The following is an 18,606-nucleotide window of genomic DNA, read 5'->3' as shown; positions in this document are numbered from 1 at the left end:
TACATTTTTCTACTAGTGGCAGCCATCTGTCTAGGCAGCCATCATCTCATCACATTCCCCAGACACTGATGGCTGTCCCATTGCCTGCCAAAAGGTTTCAGTTGTTCTTACCCTCATGTCTGAATGTGTATCTTAATCACACAATTGCCTATGTACAGTCGGCCACATGGACATCACCACCCAAGGGGTTAATTAAGGTTATTTGCACAAGCACCAAGTCATACACAGCAGATGCAGAGCTGAGCACAATTTCCATCTTGCTGGAGGACTAAGCAGCTCTGCCCCTGAAGAGCACGTGCTTCCGAAGCATCTCTGTGGAAGACTTATCTGCAGGAATGACTACTAGGCACCACCATTATGAAGCATGCTCTGCGCTGAACACTAGAGTGGTTTGAAGACAGGAGCTTCCAGTAAATTGTAGATAACACAAACCCTTACCTAGATTAATCCAATTAGATTTACTGTCTTGCTTTGGGCTTACCTCAGAGAGCTCCCTGAATTATTCCTAGCTATTATCCCCAAAATAATTTTTAAATGCACCACAGCCCCTACTCAAGAGCAGAAAAAGCAGTAGTCTTTGAGGCCAGCTACATTAACGAAACCACACAGTCCATTTTCAGCTACAGCATAGAGCATTTCCTCCTTTTATTATAAGTGTTCTCTAAAAGGTTAGCTTTTACAGTACTTCTGAGCTCTTGAATGACTCACTTTCTAAATGAGATGGCCTCATCAAACTCCCAGTTTTAGCATACCAGTTCTCAAATGCATTGTCTCTTCCACCTTTGTACTAACTAGTTAGTGAGATGCACGTGTCAATGGTCCCAAAGAATCACTTTGGGTACTAATTATAGCTAGCCATTACCTCTCAAGTGCTGCACAAGTTACATCTTTCTAGAATTGCATCCTCTCTAAATCAGCTACAGGTCCTTGCAAGCACTCAAACTTCCTTTGCTCCACTATCACACTTGTTCCGTCCTCCATGCACTTCAGTTTCAGCCTAGAGAGCAGAAAAACTGTTGGAAAAAGTAAGCATTATTTTCATTTCATATGTCAGCATGGAAAAAGAGAAAAACCCAAAACTCTTAACCTCTATACCACCTTAAGTGGAAGTCAACGTGTCTCCACCATCAGTCAGCATGATATGCAACTATCTAAAGTTAGTCAATAAATAATTAGATACTTTATCCTATCCCTCTAAAAAGCATGTACCACGTCAGAAAACAAGTCTGAACGTTTAAGAAAAAACATTACAACTTTAGAATGAGATTTGTAAGACTTTTACCTGCATTGCTAATGACTGAATTACAACCAACCTTAAAGTTTATTGGAAGCATTGTACCAACAGGGCAGGAAAATAAACAACAGGCATAGTAGTCCAGAGATGTTCCAGGCAAATCTACAGCACTAATTAGATTCCACCTCCAGAAAGGCTATTAGTGGATCTGTCTAGGACTCCAGGAAGCCAAGCTTTTCACCTCAGGACAGCTATCAAAGACAAGTAAAATCCATGCAATCTTCATGCTGTTAAGGTGGCTACACGAGAAGACTTCTAGTATTGACATTTTGGGCTGTAATTTCCCACATAAACATGCTACTAACGCAGTCTACTCAGCCATACTGAGGTTATTTGCTATATACACATTTTTATTAACACATTGAAGCAACAGTGGAAGAAACAAGGTTGGTTTGTTTTATGCTAAAGTTCAAAAGACACAGGAGCATGGATTAGACTAAAAAAATTTTATTGAAACTTGTCCAAAATCCAGTCAGGCACACCATTTATCCATTCCACTAAGGCTTGTCATTTTGTATGGCATAGAAAAATGAATCTCAACAAGTTGAAACATCAAACAAGTAAATTAGTGAAGTTAAGGCACTTGAAATATGTGTTAATTTAGCAAAATTGCATAATAACAACATTCTACTTTGAATGATATAGTCCTTTCCAAGAGTCAATCTAAAGCATCCAAATTCTATAATGCCTTGACACAGGGGAAAGGGAAAGCAGGAGACAGAAGTCTCATCGTATTTTCCTCTGATTAGTAACCTCCAAGGCTGGCCACAGCCTACGGAAAGGAAGTATTACTGAATCACACTGCAAAGATTTCCTGTAGTGCAGGTGCTGAACTACACAATGGTTTGGGCTGAGGCACAATGTCTTCCACTCAAGAATCCTTAAGGCAAAGTATCTTTGTCAGGCAAGAGAACCAAAAGGAGAGAGCAAAAGGCACATACATTCAAGTGTAAGGCTAACAAATCTTTCCTGGGGTAACAATATTTATCCTGGGATTAGATATCTCTGCCCACTCCCATATCCTCCTCAAGGATAAAAACTTGGGAGAAAATAAATGGAGAATGCAAGAATTTACATAGTGCCCAAAAATCTGATACTTGTTGGTTTGTCAGGGCTTCGAGCAGTAACTTGAAAGCCACTTAGCAACCTTTAATTCATGCTACAGATAGCTAGTTACCTTTGGAGCTTTGCTTTGTGTTTTGGAGAGTGTGAGTGTTGGTCAGCATAACAATATTTTTTTGTCTCTGAGCAAATGTTTAAAACTTAAATGTTGCAGTTTCAGCATTTGGCAAAGAAAGTTTTTAATGAATAATTAATTAATAATTAATAACTCTGTTCTACCTGTTTAAAATTCCCCCTTCGTCTGTGAAACAACCTCTCGCATCATACAGCGGTTAATCTCAAAAATGAGATACAGCTCTAGAATATGCACATTCCACGCTGGAATTCGGAGTATGCTCCAAGGGTTGCACACAGACTGAAGGAAAAGATTTCCAGGTACATGAAGATGTTTTCTCAACCATGAAGAGGCATGACAGAGAAGTTATTGTCACCTGCTATGCACAATCAGGAAATAAAGTGATAAATATTTGAGGGGAAAAAGAAACATATGGAAAACAGATTATCCCATTGAATTTAAAGTATTGTTTCTAGCTAGTCTACAGAAATGTAGTTCTAAGCATTAAGTTCTGAATTTCACTAGAAGTAGAGCTGTTTAAGAAGATGTAAAGCTTATGAAAAAGAGATTGCATCTTAATACTCTGTGTCCTTCAGAGCAAATTGCTTGTTATATTTAAGGCACTACATGTCATCTTTGGTTCAGTGTTTAACTATCTCATTCAGTGTAAAGAGAGGTAGCACGAACCACACGCTTTTAGCTCTTCCATTCCGTTACACGCCATTTCAGGGTCACCGTCTTTCTGATGTTACAGATTCCGGAATCCTTTAACTCATTAGGAAACTGCAGGTACAAAATAGCAAACGTTCTTATTAATTTTATAAGAAACAAAAGGTGTGCAACATTCCACTTAGCTTTCATATATCCCGAGAAAATCAGAATGAGAAACTGGCCCGGATGCAACAACAACATAAGCAGCTGTGGAGAAGTCACTTAAAAGCGAGTTTTCTAGTAACTCAGAAGTTACGATAACCACATCTTACCTACAAAGTTAGCAGAAGCACATACAACCATTGCATAGACCAGAATAAATGCTGACAAGCTATTAAACAGGGAATAAGCTCAGCTCTCTTCTGGTCTTGAGAAAAGTCTTCATGAAATAACAAACTTTAGTGTTTAGATTTTTTTTTTTAAAAAATGACTTCCCATAGAAAGGGGGTAATATTTGCCTACGGGATTAGCCTTCCAGAAAATTAAACTCATTGCAGAAGCTGAAATGGTTAGAAGCTGGTCCCTCAGCATGTATTTATTCCTTCAAAATGCATGAAAACATGTAAAAACATGTTTTACGTGTAAATGTAAAAACACAAAAGATATCTATACCGGTCATATATATATTAAGCAGTCAATTAGTAGCGTTAGACTCTTTACACAAGCAATCCCAAAATACACGCAGCTTTAAAGCATCAGCCATCCTCCTTGTTCTTACAAATAAGGATTAATAATCAAGATGTATGGATATGGAGGAAAAGTAGAAAAAAAGACACTTGTTTTCAGTATATATTGGCTGAGATATCACTACAAAAATAGAAACATTTTATAATATGTAACGGCATGAATAGGAGAGTACCAGAATCTTTCCTTTGACCAGACTGAAAAATCGCAACATCCACCAAATACCATTATTTCTGGTGATTATATGGACCAACATGGCCACTCATTGAGAAGCAAGTGGAACTTCCCACCAGATTAGATTTCAGAAATAGGCCCTTTGCCTATTTCTCCATTCTGGTTTAAATTAATCTTACCAGACAAGGAGACAGAAGTCAGCAGCAACAGATTCATTCACAAGCATACAGTCCAGAAGAAAAAAAAAAAAAACAAACACAAAAACCAAAACCAAACCTATACTGCTCTCAATCTTTAAACCCTCCTTTGTGTTTACCCATCTTCTTTAAAGAAGGCTATGGCGTTGTACCTGTATTGCAACGCACAGGAAAACAATGACTGAAGTGGCAAAAGAGACATACCTGTATGGGTAGCCATGGTATTTAGATCTGAAGACAGACAGCAGCCAGCTGAAGAACAGCACCACCAAGCCAATCCCAGCAATACACATGACTGTAAGAGATGCAGAACAAGAGTCTGGTAATTTGACAGCTGTCTCCAAAAACACCACAGTGACTGGAAGCTTCAAAAGCATTCTGTAATGTTTACAGATTAGGTCAGATAACACCTCTAGAGTTACTGTAAACCAATTTTATACCATTGCTTTAAGAGAAATTAAGTCCCTTCTCTCCCTTACTAGCAAAATGCTGCAAAGCATCTTTGTATCTCCCCATTTCCCAAAAGGGCTTTGAGTTTATCTTGCAGTTTGCTAAGCAACTCCAAATGCTGCCACAAAAACAAACGATTCACTTCTGCTTAGAGGTGGGAAGTGTACAAAAACCAACAGTGCAAAAGCATTTCTATTAAATAGTATATCAAAAGTCTTTACTGAAAACACCTTCTCTTAGAAAGAAAGTTATTAGTACTTACTTTTTCTTTTCCCCACATCCATGTCCGAAGTAGCAGCTTCGTGGAGGAGTACCATGCCTAAAGTAACACCACCATCTATGAATGCTGGTTAAGGCTAAATTGACAAAATACAATAGACTCAATACACTCATTCCTAATCTTGTAAATTCAGCTCCCATGCCATACCTGGGACGTTAAAACTCAATGGAAAAATTTAAGACTTCCCAGCTAAACCAGCAAATATGGGGGGAAAAGGCAAATAAAAGGTATTCATAGTCAACTTTTAGGAGACAATAAATACAAAGTTTAAAATATAAACTGGAAAATATAGTAGGTGGTGACACAAAATTAAAAACATGCATTTATTATTTCAGCTTGTCATGAAACAGCATTCCTTCCCAGAGAGCTCAGTTCACTCCTACTGCTGTTCTACCCCACTGGAAAATCCCAAAAGGAATTCAACTTCTGTATTATACTCAGCTAATAGAATGAATAAAATGCATGCAATATTTAATCTACAGGATCTCTTCCAAGTAGCAATATTTCAGTCTTTTATAATTCTTCAATTAAAAAGAATAATTAAAGCTTGTGAATGAAGCTTAAGGAAGCACAGACAACTTAAAAGGCCTAACATTTGCAAAGAGTGAATCCTAGCAAAGCAGAACAGTGGAACAAAATACCAAATTCTCAAAGATTTCATTCCATTTCATGATAGATGTTCAGTCCCAATCCTCCTGAAAGGAGAAATACTTAGCACTGACTGCAATGGGACCGTTAAGAAATCTCCCATTTCAGATACAGTCTACCTTGAGCACAAGAGAAAAGTGACTTCAGCCTTCAGGAACCTTGCCAACTCCTACTATTTTAAATGTCTGCAGCGACTGGTAGATTGGGTCTGTAACATGAAGGATTGCAATAACACAAGTAAACATCTACAAAAAAGTTTCTAGGTTGAATTTGACTGAGCGCATCAGAAGTGCAAGAATAATTAAAAAAAGATCAGAAGTCCCCTTCCAAATGGACATTTTAAGTTAAAAAAAAATCTTTTATAATGAATACACAGCAAGAGAGTTGAAGTTCTTTTAACACCAGCATATTTAAACATCAATTGCTTACTTTATATTATTTTATTACAAAATCCCAATGTTTCACTTGCTGAAATTTGGATTTTGAATAGATAAAACAAGAAGAGAAAAGGAGGAAATCACCAGAAGTCACTCTGTTAAAGAACACTGGGTTGCAACAGAGACTTGTTAATCACTGTCAAGCCGTGAAGAGGACAGGCACTTTGAATGAAGTTTTGAAATAATGTTCCTGCAGTAAGTCTGCTATACTTGTGTACTATAAAATGTAAACAATTTGGGACTGTGAAGCTGCAAGAAAAAAAAGACACTCAAATAAAATAAAAAATCCTGAATAAGAGAAAATAATGCACAGACTGACACAGGTGACAAGACAAGAAAGAAAAGCTTGAGTCAGAGATAACTGAAGTTGCAGATGTTGGGTCAAAAACATGTATGTGGGAACATAAGAAAAGAACATTGAGTTTTAGAGTGACTTACAACTCTTATGACTCCAAAGAAACATTTTTATACAAATGAGAAATGCAAAAGCTCTCAACCTGCAAGTTTCTGCTTGCCTGTCTTGATGGCATAATACTGGCATGGAAAAATCCTGAATCCACGAACGAGTGGAAAGATTAAGAGTAAAGAAGGTAAGCAAAGAAATAAAAGAAAAAAGATCAGTAATAGAGGAAGGAATTAAACACCAAAGCAACAACTAAGTCTGCCAGATTGAAAGAGATAAGAGACACGCACAGAGGAACAGGGGCTATCCTGAAGAATCTTATGATTCCACAAAGATCCACATCTTTAACACTGTATTAATCTCAGTCATTAAGCAAGGAAAAAGGTGGTGAGAAAGCAGTAAACATTTTTCTATTTAAGTTAAATATCACTGGCATAGAAAAAGCATAGCTGTTAGCACAGAAGGCTCTACAAGCTTCTGCATCAGTATCAGGTGACAATAACGAGCTTGACAAAGTAGTCTCATAGAAAAAGCAGCTGCATAAGCTAACAGAAAAACCATCACCAACCACATGCTTCTCAGTAGGAAGGATACTAAACAGAAGAACAATGTGTGTTTCTGCCACAAATTGGGCTTGGCTGCTTCCATGGATATAGTTCTGTAAGAGACAAAGCATAACTGAATTTAGAAAAGACTGGAGTCAACTTTGACTCAATTACCAACATCTATAGAGCTTGGAACTCGGTCTCTTTCAGTAGACAGAAGTTAGAGCATGAACAATTTCATCCATTGACTATGGATTTGAGGGGGGGAGCTGTGTCAGCGTCAAAAATCCTTCTTTTATTAACATGCACAATCAACGCAAAGTATCATTCAGATTATAAGAAGTGCAAGTGCAGCTACAACCTTCAGATCCCCTGTTCATCAGGGCAAAATACCATAATTATGGCCTCCTGCACCCACTGTGATCTGAATCTGATCCATTCCCAGACTTGGATTCTTAGGTTACATACGTTGCTCCTCTGCTTGTGAACCCTACTCACTTGGTTCCAGAACCAAGCATTTGACGTCTTTTTCATGGCATACCAGGAAAAGGAACATCATTACCAATACCATCGAAGCTTTATTCTTCAGTCTCAAAAAGGCTTAGGAATGATGTAAACAGAAGAAACTAAAGGAAGTGTTTTCAAGAACACATTTAGAATATGAGAACTTCCTCTCAGTAAGTTGGCTTAGTTTTATTTCCATTAATAGTAACCAACTGGGTTAACACAAAATTTGAAATTTGTGAGAGAATACCATTTTTTTAATCCCTTATGGGAAGCTTTACATCACTGTGGTTGTGTTGTTTTATTTAAGTAGGAAAAAAAAGTCTGATAAGCAGACCACTTTTTATGGAAAAATAGAGGGCCTTACCCACCTAACTGGGCCTGAAAAGACATTTCACCAAATTAATTCCCTCCTGAGTAAAATACATGAGAAAAGCCAATATGTGATGCGTAAGCACCTGAAGAGATGCAGTGCTCTCAGTACATTCTGACTACTTCTACAGTGTATCTCATTTTGTATTATGTACAGAGCAGTAAATTTCAAGTGATGTTAAAACTGATTTTTCCAAAGAATGACATTTCCTACGTCTAAGGTCACTAGACATTAATTTACCTTAAGAATCTTGAAGATGTTTTTATATGGAAGTCATTAGATGGGTGTATGAGCTAAAATGACCAGCTTAAACATGAAATCCCCAGGCTCAGCAGGACTGTTTAACATGGAAGACTCAACATAAACACCTTATTTTGCTGCATAGCAATTTAGAACTATCATGTCGCCTCAGAACTAGGGATACAATATACATACAAGATAGAGGATGGCAAATGTCACAGGTAAACAAATGCTGAAGAGAAGACATGAAAACAAATAGAAATGGTTAAAAGACACACAGGAGGTCAGAGAAATGGAAGAGACCAAGTAATTTAAATTAATCTACCCTCAGAATAAAAGCAGAGAGCATTGTCATTGTGCTTCCTCCAAGATGTATCACTTTATTTACTTTTACGTTTTGGGGAGATGGAGAATTGGAAGGAGAACAATAGGAAGGATGAAAGAAATGCCCACCTTAGATTCTGAAGCAAGTCGGGAACACACGCACACCCCCCATCCAAACAACTTGTTAGCAAATAGTTCTGGTTACTCTGTATGCTATCCTTTTTACACTAGAGCATTATTTTTGTAACCATCTTAGCTTTCTGTGATTACTAGAATAATCCAAGTTCCTACACAAAAAGACCTTGATCTTTCTAGATATTAACACAACAGAAAAACCTCCAAGTAATACTTTGGAACCCATATGTCCCGTTGCCAGCAGAGCACCATCCATGACTGCTGTCTAATGCTTTACTGCATGGAAAGCACCTCAAGCAGTTCCTAACATGAAACTGAACATGCTGCTAGATGGTAAATTAATCTTAATATTTCTCAGATGATTAAGAATTGCATTTCTCATTCTCTCTCTTAAAAGTTTATTACTGAGCACAGAAAGTAAGACACCTAAAAAACCCTTATGCAACATTTGCCCTTACTCTTAGAACATCACAGAACTAATGCTACCATTCTTTACAGAATTAATGAATCATTGAACGGGCAGGAAGGTCATTCCTACCAAAAATGGAATTCTAGGTAAGGGCTGAAGTTATCACAATGCAATTACACAACAGAGCACTTTGTTTTGGATTAAGATCAGTATTTTGTAATTTCTTCGAACTAAAGCAAGAGTTTTCAAAAGAGTTTCTTCTTGGCTTAAAGAGAAGAAAAGGATAAAGCTAATTGGAAAAAAATCTAAATCTTGACTGGAGCTCTAACACTCCTGCCTCACACAAAACACCACCACTCTCTCACAGGCATATTTAAGAGAAGACATCCTCTCTGAACTAATCAACAGCTCTCTGATTTGCCCTGCTCATTGCAGGAGTGGTTAGACTCACTGACTTACAAAGAAAGAAGGCAAGAACAGAATTTGCACTCTGACTTGCCTCTTTTAGTATAACCCTTATTCTGTAGAAATACAACAAAAATGTAGAAAAGAAAACAAAGAAAAGACTTACCACTTGTCCTGTATGGGGATTCTTATGAGCATAGGGTGGACCTCTAATGTGGTTCCACATTTGGCCTGATGTCATTGCTAACACAAAACACTGAAAGGAAAAGAAGAAACACAAATTAATAGGGACTTTTTTATTTTATTTTTTTACCCAATTTCTTTTCATTTCATACCAAAATGTACTGGTCTGGAATACAATCTTAGACTAAGTATTGTCCTACCTTTTATCTGTATAAAAGGCATCCAATCAAGCATTAACTGAGCTGAAAAGACCAAGATCAAGTATTATCAGACTACCCAAAAGTAAAACTAAGTGCACCTCGTTTTCCTCTAACAGGTTTAAGCATCTTTAAATAGAAAGACTTTTAAAGACTTGAATTGCTACAAAACTCATGACAACAGGTAGACAATAGTTATAATTACTCACCAAAGCAGCAAACGCCCAGCCAGTTTTGTTGTACAGAAAATCCAGATTGCTTCCACGCAAATACACGAGGCCTCCGACAACAGCCAGAAGCAGTCCTAACATCAATGGTCCAGCATAGTTTGGTGGCCTTATCACACGAATCTAAACAGGTATTTAAATTATTTTCCCTCAATGGGATTATACATCATACCCACACTCCTGCTAAAAAAACCCACGGTATATTAGAGGGGAGGAGGGAGCAGGGGGGAATAATCAACACACATACAAATTTTCTATATAACACATCTGACTTGGGAAGTAATGCTTCTTCCCTCTTTACTGTAGCTTCAGTTTTATACACCTTTACCCTACCTAATAATTTAAAGACTGTTTTTCTTCCATAGGAACAGAAAAGGGAGAAAGCAGGAGATGAGTTTTACCATCTTATCAAATACAGAATTACGCAAAATATTAGAACACAGAATGCAAGAAAACTTAAAAGATGTTGTCGTGCCACAACTCGATTTTGTAGACAAGAAGTATTTAGAGTATCTGAGAGCAGATCGTTAGCCACAGAACACAACTGAGGTATTTCACAGCTGAAATTACACAGTAGGGGAGTGCTGCAGAGGTGGTGATGGGGAAAGTCTGTATATACTTACATTGACATCGGTTCTGTCAGCCACCCAACGAGCAAGCTGTTCAGCTGCAAAGCCACGCACCTGAAGTTCGTATGTGTCACCCCTTTTAGGCTTCCCTTTAGCAGGAAAGTTAATGAAGGTTGGAGCAGAATTCATGTTTAGCTGTATTTAGAAAATTCACAGAAGATACAGCACCATGAAAGGCCTTTTTAGTAAAACATTTCTATTCCATTTGTATCTTGCAACATCATCACTACATCAATCAGAAGAAGTAAGTATTCAGTAAATAGATTTCACTGGCAACGACTTAAAAAAAAAAAAGAGTAGAGACAGCACACAGTAGCTTGCATTTCTGTACTTCATAAAAGCTATCTATATACTTCTGCAATTTCCATTCTGTGTTCCATGCTTTTTTCTGCTTTTGGTATTGAGAAACAAAATTTTTTTAGTGCCGTCACTATCCATCTTAAAAAAAAATTGTTACTTCTGAGAAGGCTATTTTTTTTTTTAAACACCATTGATCATGCTTTCTAAAGCGATTTACATTTCTTTGTTAGTACTCAGATCAATAGCTATCAATTCAAAATATTCAGACCAGCTAAGAGGATATTATAATAGGTAAACAAAAGTAGTTGTTTACAAAATGTAGCTCTATGTTTTCCTAACAGTTATTTTCCCATAGCATTTCAGGTTTTTTTTAATCTGTTTCTTCTCTAAATACTACTTGGAGGAGAGAAATCTGCAAAATAGGAATACATACAATAATCTATAAAGGCTGTAGCTTGATGAATTAATTTTTGACGTAACACTACAGGAAAAGTTAAGAATAATACTAAAAGACAACCCTTTCCCCTTCTCCAGTCAAAAGGCTTCCATTTAATAAAATACCATTGCCTAAATTGTGTAGCTTTTAAATAGAGATGAGTATCTCTTTAAAAAAAGAGTTAAGATTGGCAAAACTATAATGAACTATTAATGTGGTCTACAGTTGCAAGCATACATGCAATGTTCTCATACATTTAAAAAATATGGTTACATATTGTTAGCACAAAAGCAAAATGACTGGGTACTTGAAAAAAACTAAGTTAAGACACATTGAAAGCCTAATTTATCATTCTCTAGTAATATAAAAATTGTAATAGCTGTCCCTAACAACATTGGTGCTTTCTATCTTGCCTCTTCATGTATCATAAAAGATTTTCTTAATAATTACACTGTAAGTTATTATAGGAGACAAAGTCAGAAAAACCAGTCAGAGAAGCCAGTTCACCCCTAGTGCCTATTCCAGATTTGTCAGTTCTCTTAATACTACTGCCAACATGCTACTGCCCTCTGCTCTTCTCCTCATATCTTCCGAGTAGCAGCTTATAACTTTTCAATTATTTCTTTAACCATTTTAACGCTAAGTTTTGTATACATCTTTGCCTTCTTGCCCTCAGTCTTCAAACCATGAGTTAAAAATAACATTAGAAGAGAAAAAGACAGACATTACCATCTGAAATACATCTGAGCCTTCATCAAAATCTACCATAGCAAAAAAAATCTTGTTGGTAAATGCACTGGAATATCGCCAGGAGTTTGCCAGAATCTGGTATTCCTCATCAGCTTGCCTGTAAGACACACAAAGTGAGATGCTGTATCATATGTTTGTCCAGAACAAAAGCTATAAAACAGCTGAGGGAGCTGTAGCCACCCACCCCATTAACAGGTGCATACCACATACCCCACATTAATTTTCTAGTGTTAAAGTTTAAGGCCAGACACTCATCTAAATCAAGGGAAGCATCTGGCACTTGCAAGGGCAAGTTTTGTTGAGTCCATGAACACAAGCAGTGATCAATTCTAATTGAAATCTTAAATGGAACCCAGCAGCTCATGATTTACTAGTTAACACAGCATCAAAATGGGCATAGGTGTGCCCTCTTTTCCATATCAGAGGATAAGAAACCAATTAATTTCAACTAAGTATAAAAATCACCTTTACAGACCACTGACACCTCTGGATTAATACAAGAAGGCCATAATACGGTTAAGGATCCAGCACATTATAATTGTAAATAATTAAGTGTCAATCAACATATTAATTAGCAGAACATTTAGACTGCCTGGCCAGCAGTAATTCTACAAACATTTTTTCAGCAGCTCACACCAGGGAAGTTGAGTTTACACCCTCTGTTTCTCCAGAAGCCTATCAGCATGAACATTGTCCCTGCAAAGCCACAATTATTTTAGGAGGGAGATAAATAATTAAGGGCTATGTTGTTTTCTTACATGCACATTACACATATATTCCCACACGTTTAATTTCAAATATAAACCTACTATAATGTACCCTAGTATATTCCTCCTACATACATGAAAGTTTTATCCTGTTCTTAAACTTAATTTCCTAAAAACATATGATGACTTCCCATTTCTAATTTAGGACTAAATTAAGCCCATACTTGCATACAACACACTGTCTGTGAGGCTGAAGAGCAGTGAACATCACAATCACTGAGTAATTTCTGGGTGGTGCCTTCACAAGGCGTCGAAATTTGTCTCCATTCATTCGAATAACGGATCTCTTACTAGCCCACTCCATTAGCTGGTTCACTTTTTCTGATAACACCATCTGAAAATAAAGTCAGAGAAACACTGATTTTTTTTGTTGGTTTTTTTTTTTTTACCAGTCTCACAGTACAATCTTGAAGGTTTTTAGATTTGACGTAACAAAGAGCCGCACTGTATTTCATAAGAACACTGTCCACATGACGCGATACTTCATTAAGATTCTTGAAGGCATTCACAGATCCTTTTGACAGTCATGCTAATGTTATACATTTACTTTAACCACTTAGTAATATGCATGCTTTAAGCACTTAGTATTACACATGCTGGTGAAGACTATCAGCTCACTAGTACTTTTTCATGTTGCTAATCGTAAGATTTCTTTTATAGGTACAAACTGGCCCAAATCACTCCTCAGTATTTATTTGATACTAAGCATCACACTCTTTCAGATTTCAAAACTTGGTGGAAGCAGAATCAACACTAGAGATGGAAGCACCAAGGAAGCGAGCTCAACACCTAATTTTCAGCGTTGCTGGAAAGAAAAAGGATTCAGTACATTTCTGGAGAACTGAAGAGCGCTCAACACTAAGCTTTTCTTTAAAAATGAGCCAACCAATTCTATAACATTATACAAATAAGTATTAGGTAAGTGACAAACCCCTAAATGTCACTTTTATCATAAAATACTTCTCTACTCCTTATTAACACCCTTCTTCAGATAAATACTTTAGGGTAAATAATAAACTACTCTTCTTTGACTTACAACTGACACAAGTACATAGAGGGACATGTTCAAACCCTAGGAGTCAAATGTCCGGAAATAAGGAACACCTTTGGAATTATAACCAAAAACAGCCAGTCCACCCACTCTCCCCCTCCACATCCCACACAGCAGAAGACAAGAACGGGAGAGCCTGGGATTAAACACGCACGAAAATAAAAGAGAAATTAGAACTCAATGATTCTAAAACGCCAAATGCTCCGCTCAGCCCTCAGGCGCTCCCGCGGGCTTCCCCTCAGGGCCTGGCCGCCGCTGCCGGGGGCGGCCGAGCCTCAGGCTGGGGGAGGCCCACGGCCGACCCAGGGTGGAGCCAGGTCGCCCCAGCACCGCGACCTGCCGGGCCCCAGCGGGGCTCCCGGCGGCACCCCACCTCCTTCCGCTTCTGCCCGGCGGCGGGCAGCCCGCCCCAGGCCAGCAGCAGCAGCAGCGCCAGGCCCGGCAGCGCCGCCATAACCGCCCCGCTCTGCCGCCTCGCGCCTATTGGCGGGCGCCGGCCCACGGGCAGAGCAGCCCCGCCCAGCCGCTTCCTATTGGTGGCGGTGCCGGCCCGCGACAGGCCGCCGGTCTCTGATTCGTTAAACCTGCCTCCAGCACGGGCTGCCGCTAGCCTATAGGAGCGAGGCAAGCTGGAGCCATGCGATTGGTGGAGCCCTGAGGGAGGGTCTGAGTGCCGCGCCGCGCAGAGGGGGGCCGGGACCCCCGGGAGATGGCGGTGGGGGTCTTCCTTCGTCGCCCACATTCGAGAGGGCGCCGCGGCTGCCCTGCTGCAGCCCTACACCTTCAGGATACACCCAGGCTTTCCTCAGCGCCTGCAGTTATTCAGACGTTGCGAACTGCTACACAGCCGCAGTGTGCTGGAGGTCCCCGAGGGGGGCGGCTCCGTTGCGCGGGGCCAGGCCTCACGTCGGTAAGCCCCAAGAAATCAAAAAGGGAATCTAGAGTAAAACTCCAAGGAACTTAACCGGTAGCTCCCCCAAAGGCGTGCGTTTGCTTAGTTTTAAACGAAGCAAGGGGCATGAAGATGATCACGTGCTGGAGCACCTCTCCTATGAGGACACTCTGAGAGAGCTGGGGCTGTTCAGCCTGGAGAAGAGAAGGATCCAGAAGACCTTGTAGCTCCTTCCAGTACCTAAAAGGGCTACAGGAGAGATGGGGAGGGACTTTTTACAAGGGCACGTAGTGATAGGACACAGGGTAATGGCCTCAAACTGAATGAGGGGAGATTTAGATTAGGTATCAGGAAGAAATTCTTTACCGTGAGGGTGGTGAGCCCTTGGCCCAGGCTGCCCAGAGAAGCCGTGGCTGCCCCATCCCTGGAGGTGTTCAAGGCCAGGCTGGATGGGGCTTTGAGCAACCTGGTCTAGTGGGAGGTGTCCCTGCCCAGGGCAGGGGGCTGGAACTGGGTGATCTTTAAGGTCCCTTCCAACCCAAACCATTCTATGGTTCTATACATGCAAGTGTATTCCTGGGTTGTGTGTTAAAAAGACACTTAAAATTGTACTCGGGGAAATCCTCAGCTGGTGGGTAATGGGTTACAGGCTCTTGAGTGTAATTGCTACAGAAATGTGGTTTTACTCCTGCTTCGTTTTTTATTTTTCTATTTGGGGACACGTACATTACAGAAATTATTTCTGGCGCCGCGCAGAATGTCCCTGCAATTTCTGTTTGCACTAAAATCTCTGTCTATAGCTGTTCGGCCCTTGTATAAATTTAAATTCCCACAGGGGAAAAAAACACAAATAAAAAAAGTCGTGTCAGAAGTGGGATTCGAACCCACGCCTCCATACGGAGACCAGAATACCCAACCCGCCAACGGGAAGGCGCAGAACGCCTTGAGTCTGGCGCCTTAGACCACTCGGCCATCCTGACACTGCGAGCAGTAGAGCCGCCGGCAGCTTCTTACCGCTTTCCTGACGGCAGCGCCCGCCTCCCCCAGTCTTTTGTGGGGTGTTCCCGAGTCTGTAAACGGGAGAGGAGCCCCTCTCTTCTGACTACGGGGCTTCCCCCGCTCTCGCTCCGCCGCAGCGAGGAGGCGCCTTTCCCCCGCCGCCGCGCGGCCCCGTTACCCACAGGCCTCCGCTCGGTAGCGCGGCGGCTCGGCCACTTCCGGCGCGGCCATTTTGTTTTTCACCGCTCGCCAAGGGTACCGGCATCCCGGCGGGGGCAGGGCCGTACTTCGCCTGTCAGCATGTTCCCTGTGGCAAAGGCTGCTCTGAACCTCACCGGTAAGCAAGGAGGAGGCTCTCTGGAATGCAGAAGTGCTGGGGGTGTTTCTCGAGAGTAGGCGGTTTCGTCGGGGGTCTCCCCGCGGTGGGGTGCCTTCCCTGTGAGGGCTGTCCCCGAACAGTCGTGAGGGCAGTTGAGGGGCTGCGGGCGACTCTCTTGTCGTCCTTCGTCTGCTGCTTGTTTTTTTCCTCTCTTTTTTTCTGCCTCTCTTACCTCCTAGTTGTTTTTACTTGAGCTGACCTTGCGTTCCTTTCCTCGGTGCTTTTCATCCTCGATGGTAACTAAAGGCACGTCTAGGTCTTGTTACCTGAGGTGTCAAGGTGCAGTCAGTCAGTGACCAGCCTTCAAACTCAAGGGTAAAATTACCTCTTCAGTGATAGACTCCCCAATGCTTAACCCAGCCCTTTCAGAGCTGATCCTGGTTTGTGGTGTCCGAGGTGCGTGCACCTAAAATAAACGAGATTAGCAGTGTTTCTCAATAGATATTCAAGCTTCTTTTTTCTGCTTAAAAAAAAACACTTATGCAGCCTCACAGCATGCTAGGGATGTAGTAGATCTTCTCTAGTTGTGTTTGGGTAAATGTGAACCACTGGCCTGATAAAATACTCTATTTTGTAATGTTTATCTCTATGCACAAATCGCTGTCTCATCAAATGTACACAACTACTAAACAGTCTCCATGTTTTGAAGCTGGTGGTCTCATTCTTAATCCTGTTTTCTCCTTAATAAGTATACCTTTTATACGTTACATCTACGTACATCATACATCCTGTCATCTGAAGATATCCTCCTGCATTTCATTCTCTATTATTTACCTTATGCGAAGGCCCACGGTTATTTCCACTTCCTTCTTCACCTCCCTCCCCTCCCTTCAAAAATCTTGAAGGGAAAGGTGTTACCGATACCCACTATCTTCAACCGCTTAATCTGATGCTTAGCTTCATCCTGAAAATGCTTGTATTAGGTACGCATACTGACAATATAGATATTTACATGCAAAAATCTGAAACTTTTAAGTACTAAACAAAATATATTATTAGAGAAATAGTAATACTTAAAAGTGTACTTCAACTTCCACACTGAGGGCCCGAAGAAAACATATTAATGAAAAAGATAACGTTGAGGATTTTCTTACTGGAATTAGACTTCAGGAGTAACTTTCTGGAGAGAAATTGGGAGAGCTGAAACGAAATGCAAGGCTTTCTGTATATCCAAGTTCTGGAATCATTCCATAGTTCTAAGTCCAAAAGATCAATTTTTTTCAGCTTTTCATAAAGTCTTTCAATGGTTATGCTTGCCTCTTCGGTGATGGGAGATGAGGCTTGTGAATGGTTTGAATGTATATTTTAGTTGATTTCTGTACTTCTAATTCTCTTTAATGTTCATTAGCTCGTGGCATTCGGCATACTGCAGTAAGACAAGCTCATCGCAAACATGAGCCTGACTTCCATGATAAATATGGAAACCTGGTACTCCTTGGTGGAGCTGCAGCTTTTGTTACTGTATGGGGATATGTAAGTTGTCCTTTTTTTTCCACCGTTCTGTTGTGACTGTAGCTGTAAACTTGCAAGCTAAGTTTCACAAGGGGTTACTTGTTTGAAATAACTTACATGGCCAGAATTCAGGAGATTTTTATTTAAGTCAATAGTAATGTGATAGAAACTAAAGTTGTGCTAGTTAATATTCTGATGTTGAGTTGTTACACACATTTCTGTGTCTATTGCTTGATTTTAAAATGTAGTAGAAACACAAATGTTCTCTATTTTACCCGCAATTTCTAAGCTATACAGGTAGAGGTGTTAGCAGAAAAATTTATAGATGAAAATAACAGTATGGTGATGGGGTTTTACATTTGAGATTCTTTGTTCAAAAGCTAGATATTTTGAGATAGAAAATGGAGGTATTTAAATACTATTCAATATAAATATATTCCACTTGCTTTATTAGAAGATAAGATGTCATGTTCTAATACAAGAAATACAAACCAAGAACAATAGAAATAGTCCTCCATAGGAAGGTTTCTTTGATTTCAGAGTTAATAATCTTGATTTTTATCCTCCTACAGGTGTTAACACAAGCTGGAATTGAGTGGGGCTTGTCACCTGTTGGCAGAATCACTCCAAAAGAATGGAGGGAGTAACAGCCTTTGCTTGTAATAAACTGGTCTAAACTTTCACTGAAAAAATCACCATGTAATGGCATTTGTTCTCTGATTACCACTTGTACAGTGGCATTCCTGGTCTAATAAACGTACCTAGAAACCTCTCTGGCTCTTCTAGGTTTCCTCTATGCTCCGTGTCTGCTGCAGTGTAAGAAATGGTGTAAAAACTCAAAACAATGAAATCCTGTTGTAGGTGGTCCTGGTTGTTCCTGTGAGGGTCGCTGGTGGATAAGGGACAGATCCAAAACAGCACAGAATCATAGAACTGCCTAGGTTGGAAGGGATC

At 40.0% G+C, this 18,606-nt stretch overlaps 2 protein-coding genes and 1 non-coding gene across 3 annotated transcripts; 1 reads left to right on the top strand and 2 right to left on the bottom strand.

Moving 5' to 3' along the window:
* Positions 1-1,719: 1,719 nt before the first annotated feature.
* Positions 1,720-14,448, bottom strand: MAGT1 (magnesium transporter 1). The gene is made up of 10 exons (XM_063346627.1): positions 14,304-14,448; positions 13,044-13,213; positions 12,092-12,209; positions 10,621-10,761; positions 9,980-10,120; positions 9,557-9,646; positions 7,050-7,113; positions 4,950-5,024; positions 4,442-4,532; positions 1,720-3,254 (listed from the first exon to the last, which is right to left on the bottom strand). The coding sequence occupies exons 1-10, from the start codon at positions 14,382-14,384 to the stop codon at positions 3,239-3,241; spliced, it is 987 nt and encodes a 328-aa protein (XP_063202697.1). The 5' UTR covers positions 14,385-14,448; the 3' UTR covers positions 1,720-3,238.
* Positions 14,449-15,685: 1,237 nt separating this feature from the next.
* On the bottom strand, positions 15,686-15,802 carry TRNAL-CAA (transfer RNA leucine (anticodon CAA)). The gene is made up of 2 exons: positions 15,765-15,802; positions 15,686-15,731 (listed from the first exon to the last, which is right to left on the bottom strand). It is a non-coding gene; the product is annotated as a tRNA-Leu (tRNA).
* A 224-nt stretch (positions 15,803-16,026) lies between these two features.
* On the top strand, positions 16,027-18,424 carry LOC134521121 (cytochrome c oxidase subunit 7B, mitochondrial). The gene is made up of 3 exons (XM_063347248.1): positions 16,027-16,158; positions 17,549-17,673; positions 18,225-18,424. Exons 1-3 carry the CDS (start codon positions 16,122-16,124, stop codon positions 18,297-18,299), a joined length of 237 nt encoding a protein of 78 aa, XP_063203318.1. The 5' UTR covers positions 16,027-16,121; the 3' UTR covers positions 18,300-18,424.
* The last annotated feature ends 182 nt before the right edge of the window (positions 18,425-18,606 follow it).

Source organism: Chroicocephalus ridibundus, chromosome 9 (genome assembly GCF_963924245.1).
Source record: "Chroicocephalus ridibundus chromosome 9, bChrRid1.1, whole genome shotgun sequence".
Taxonomy (NCBI): Eukaryota; Metazoa; Chordata; class Aves; order Charadriiformes; family Laridae; genus Chroicocephalus; species Chroicocephalus ridibundus.
The sequence above is the reverse complement of the archived record's forward strand: the minus strand, read 5'-3'. Positions and strand labels throughout refer to the sequence as shown.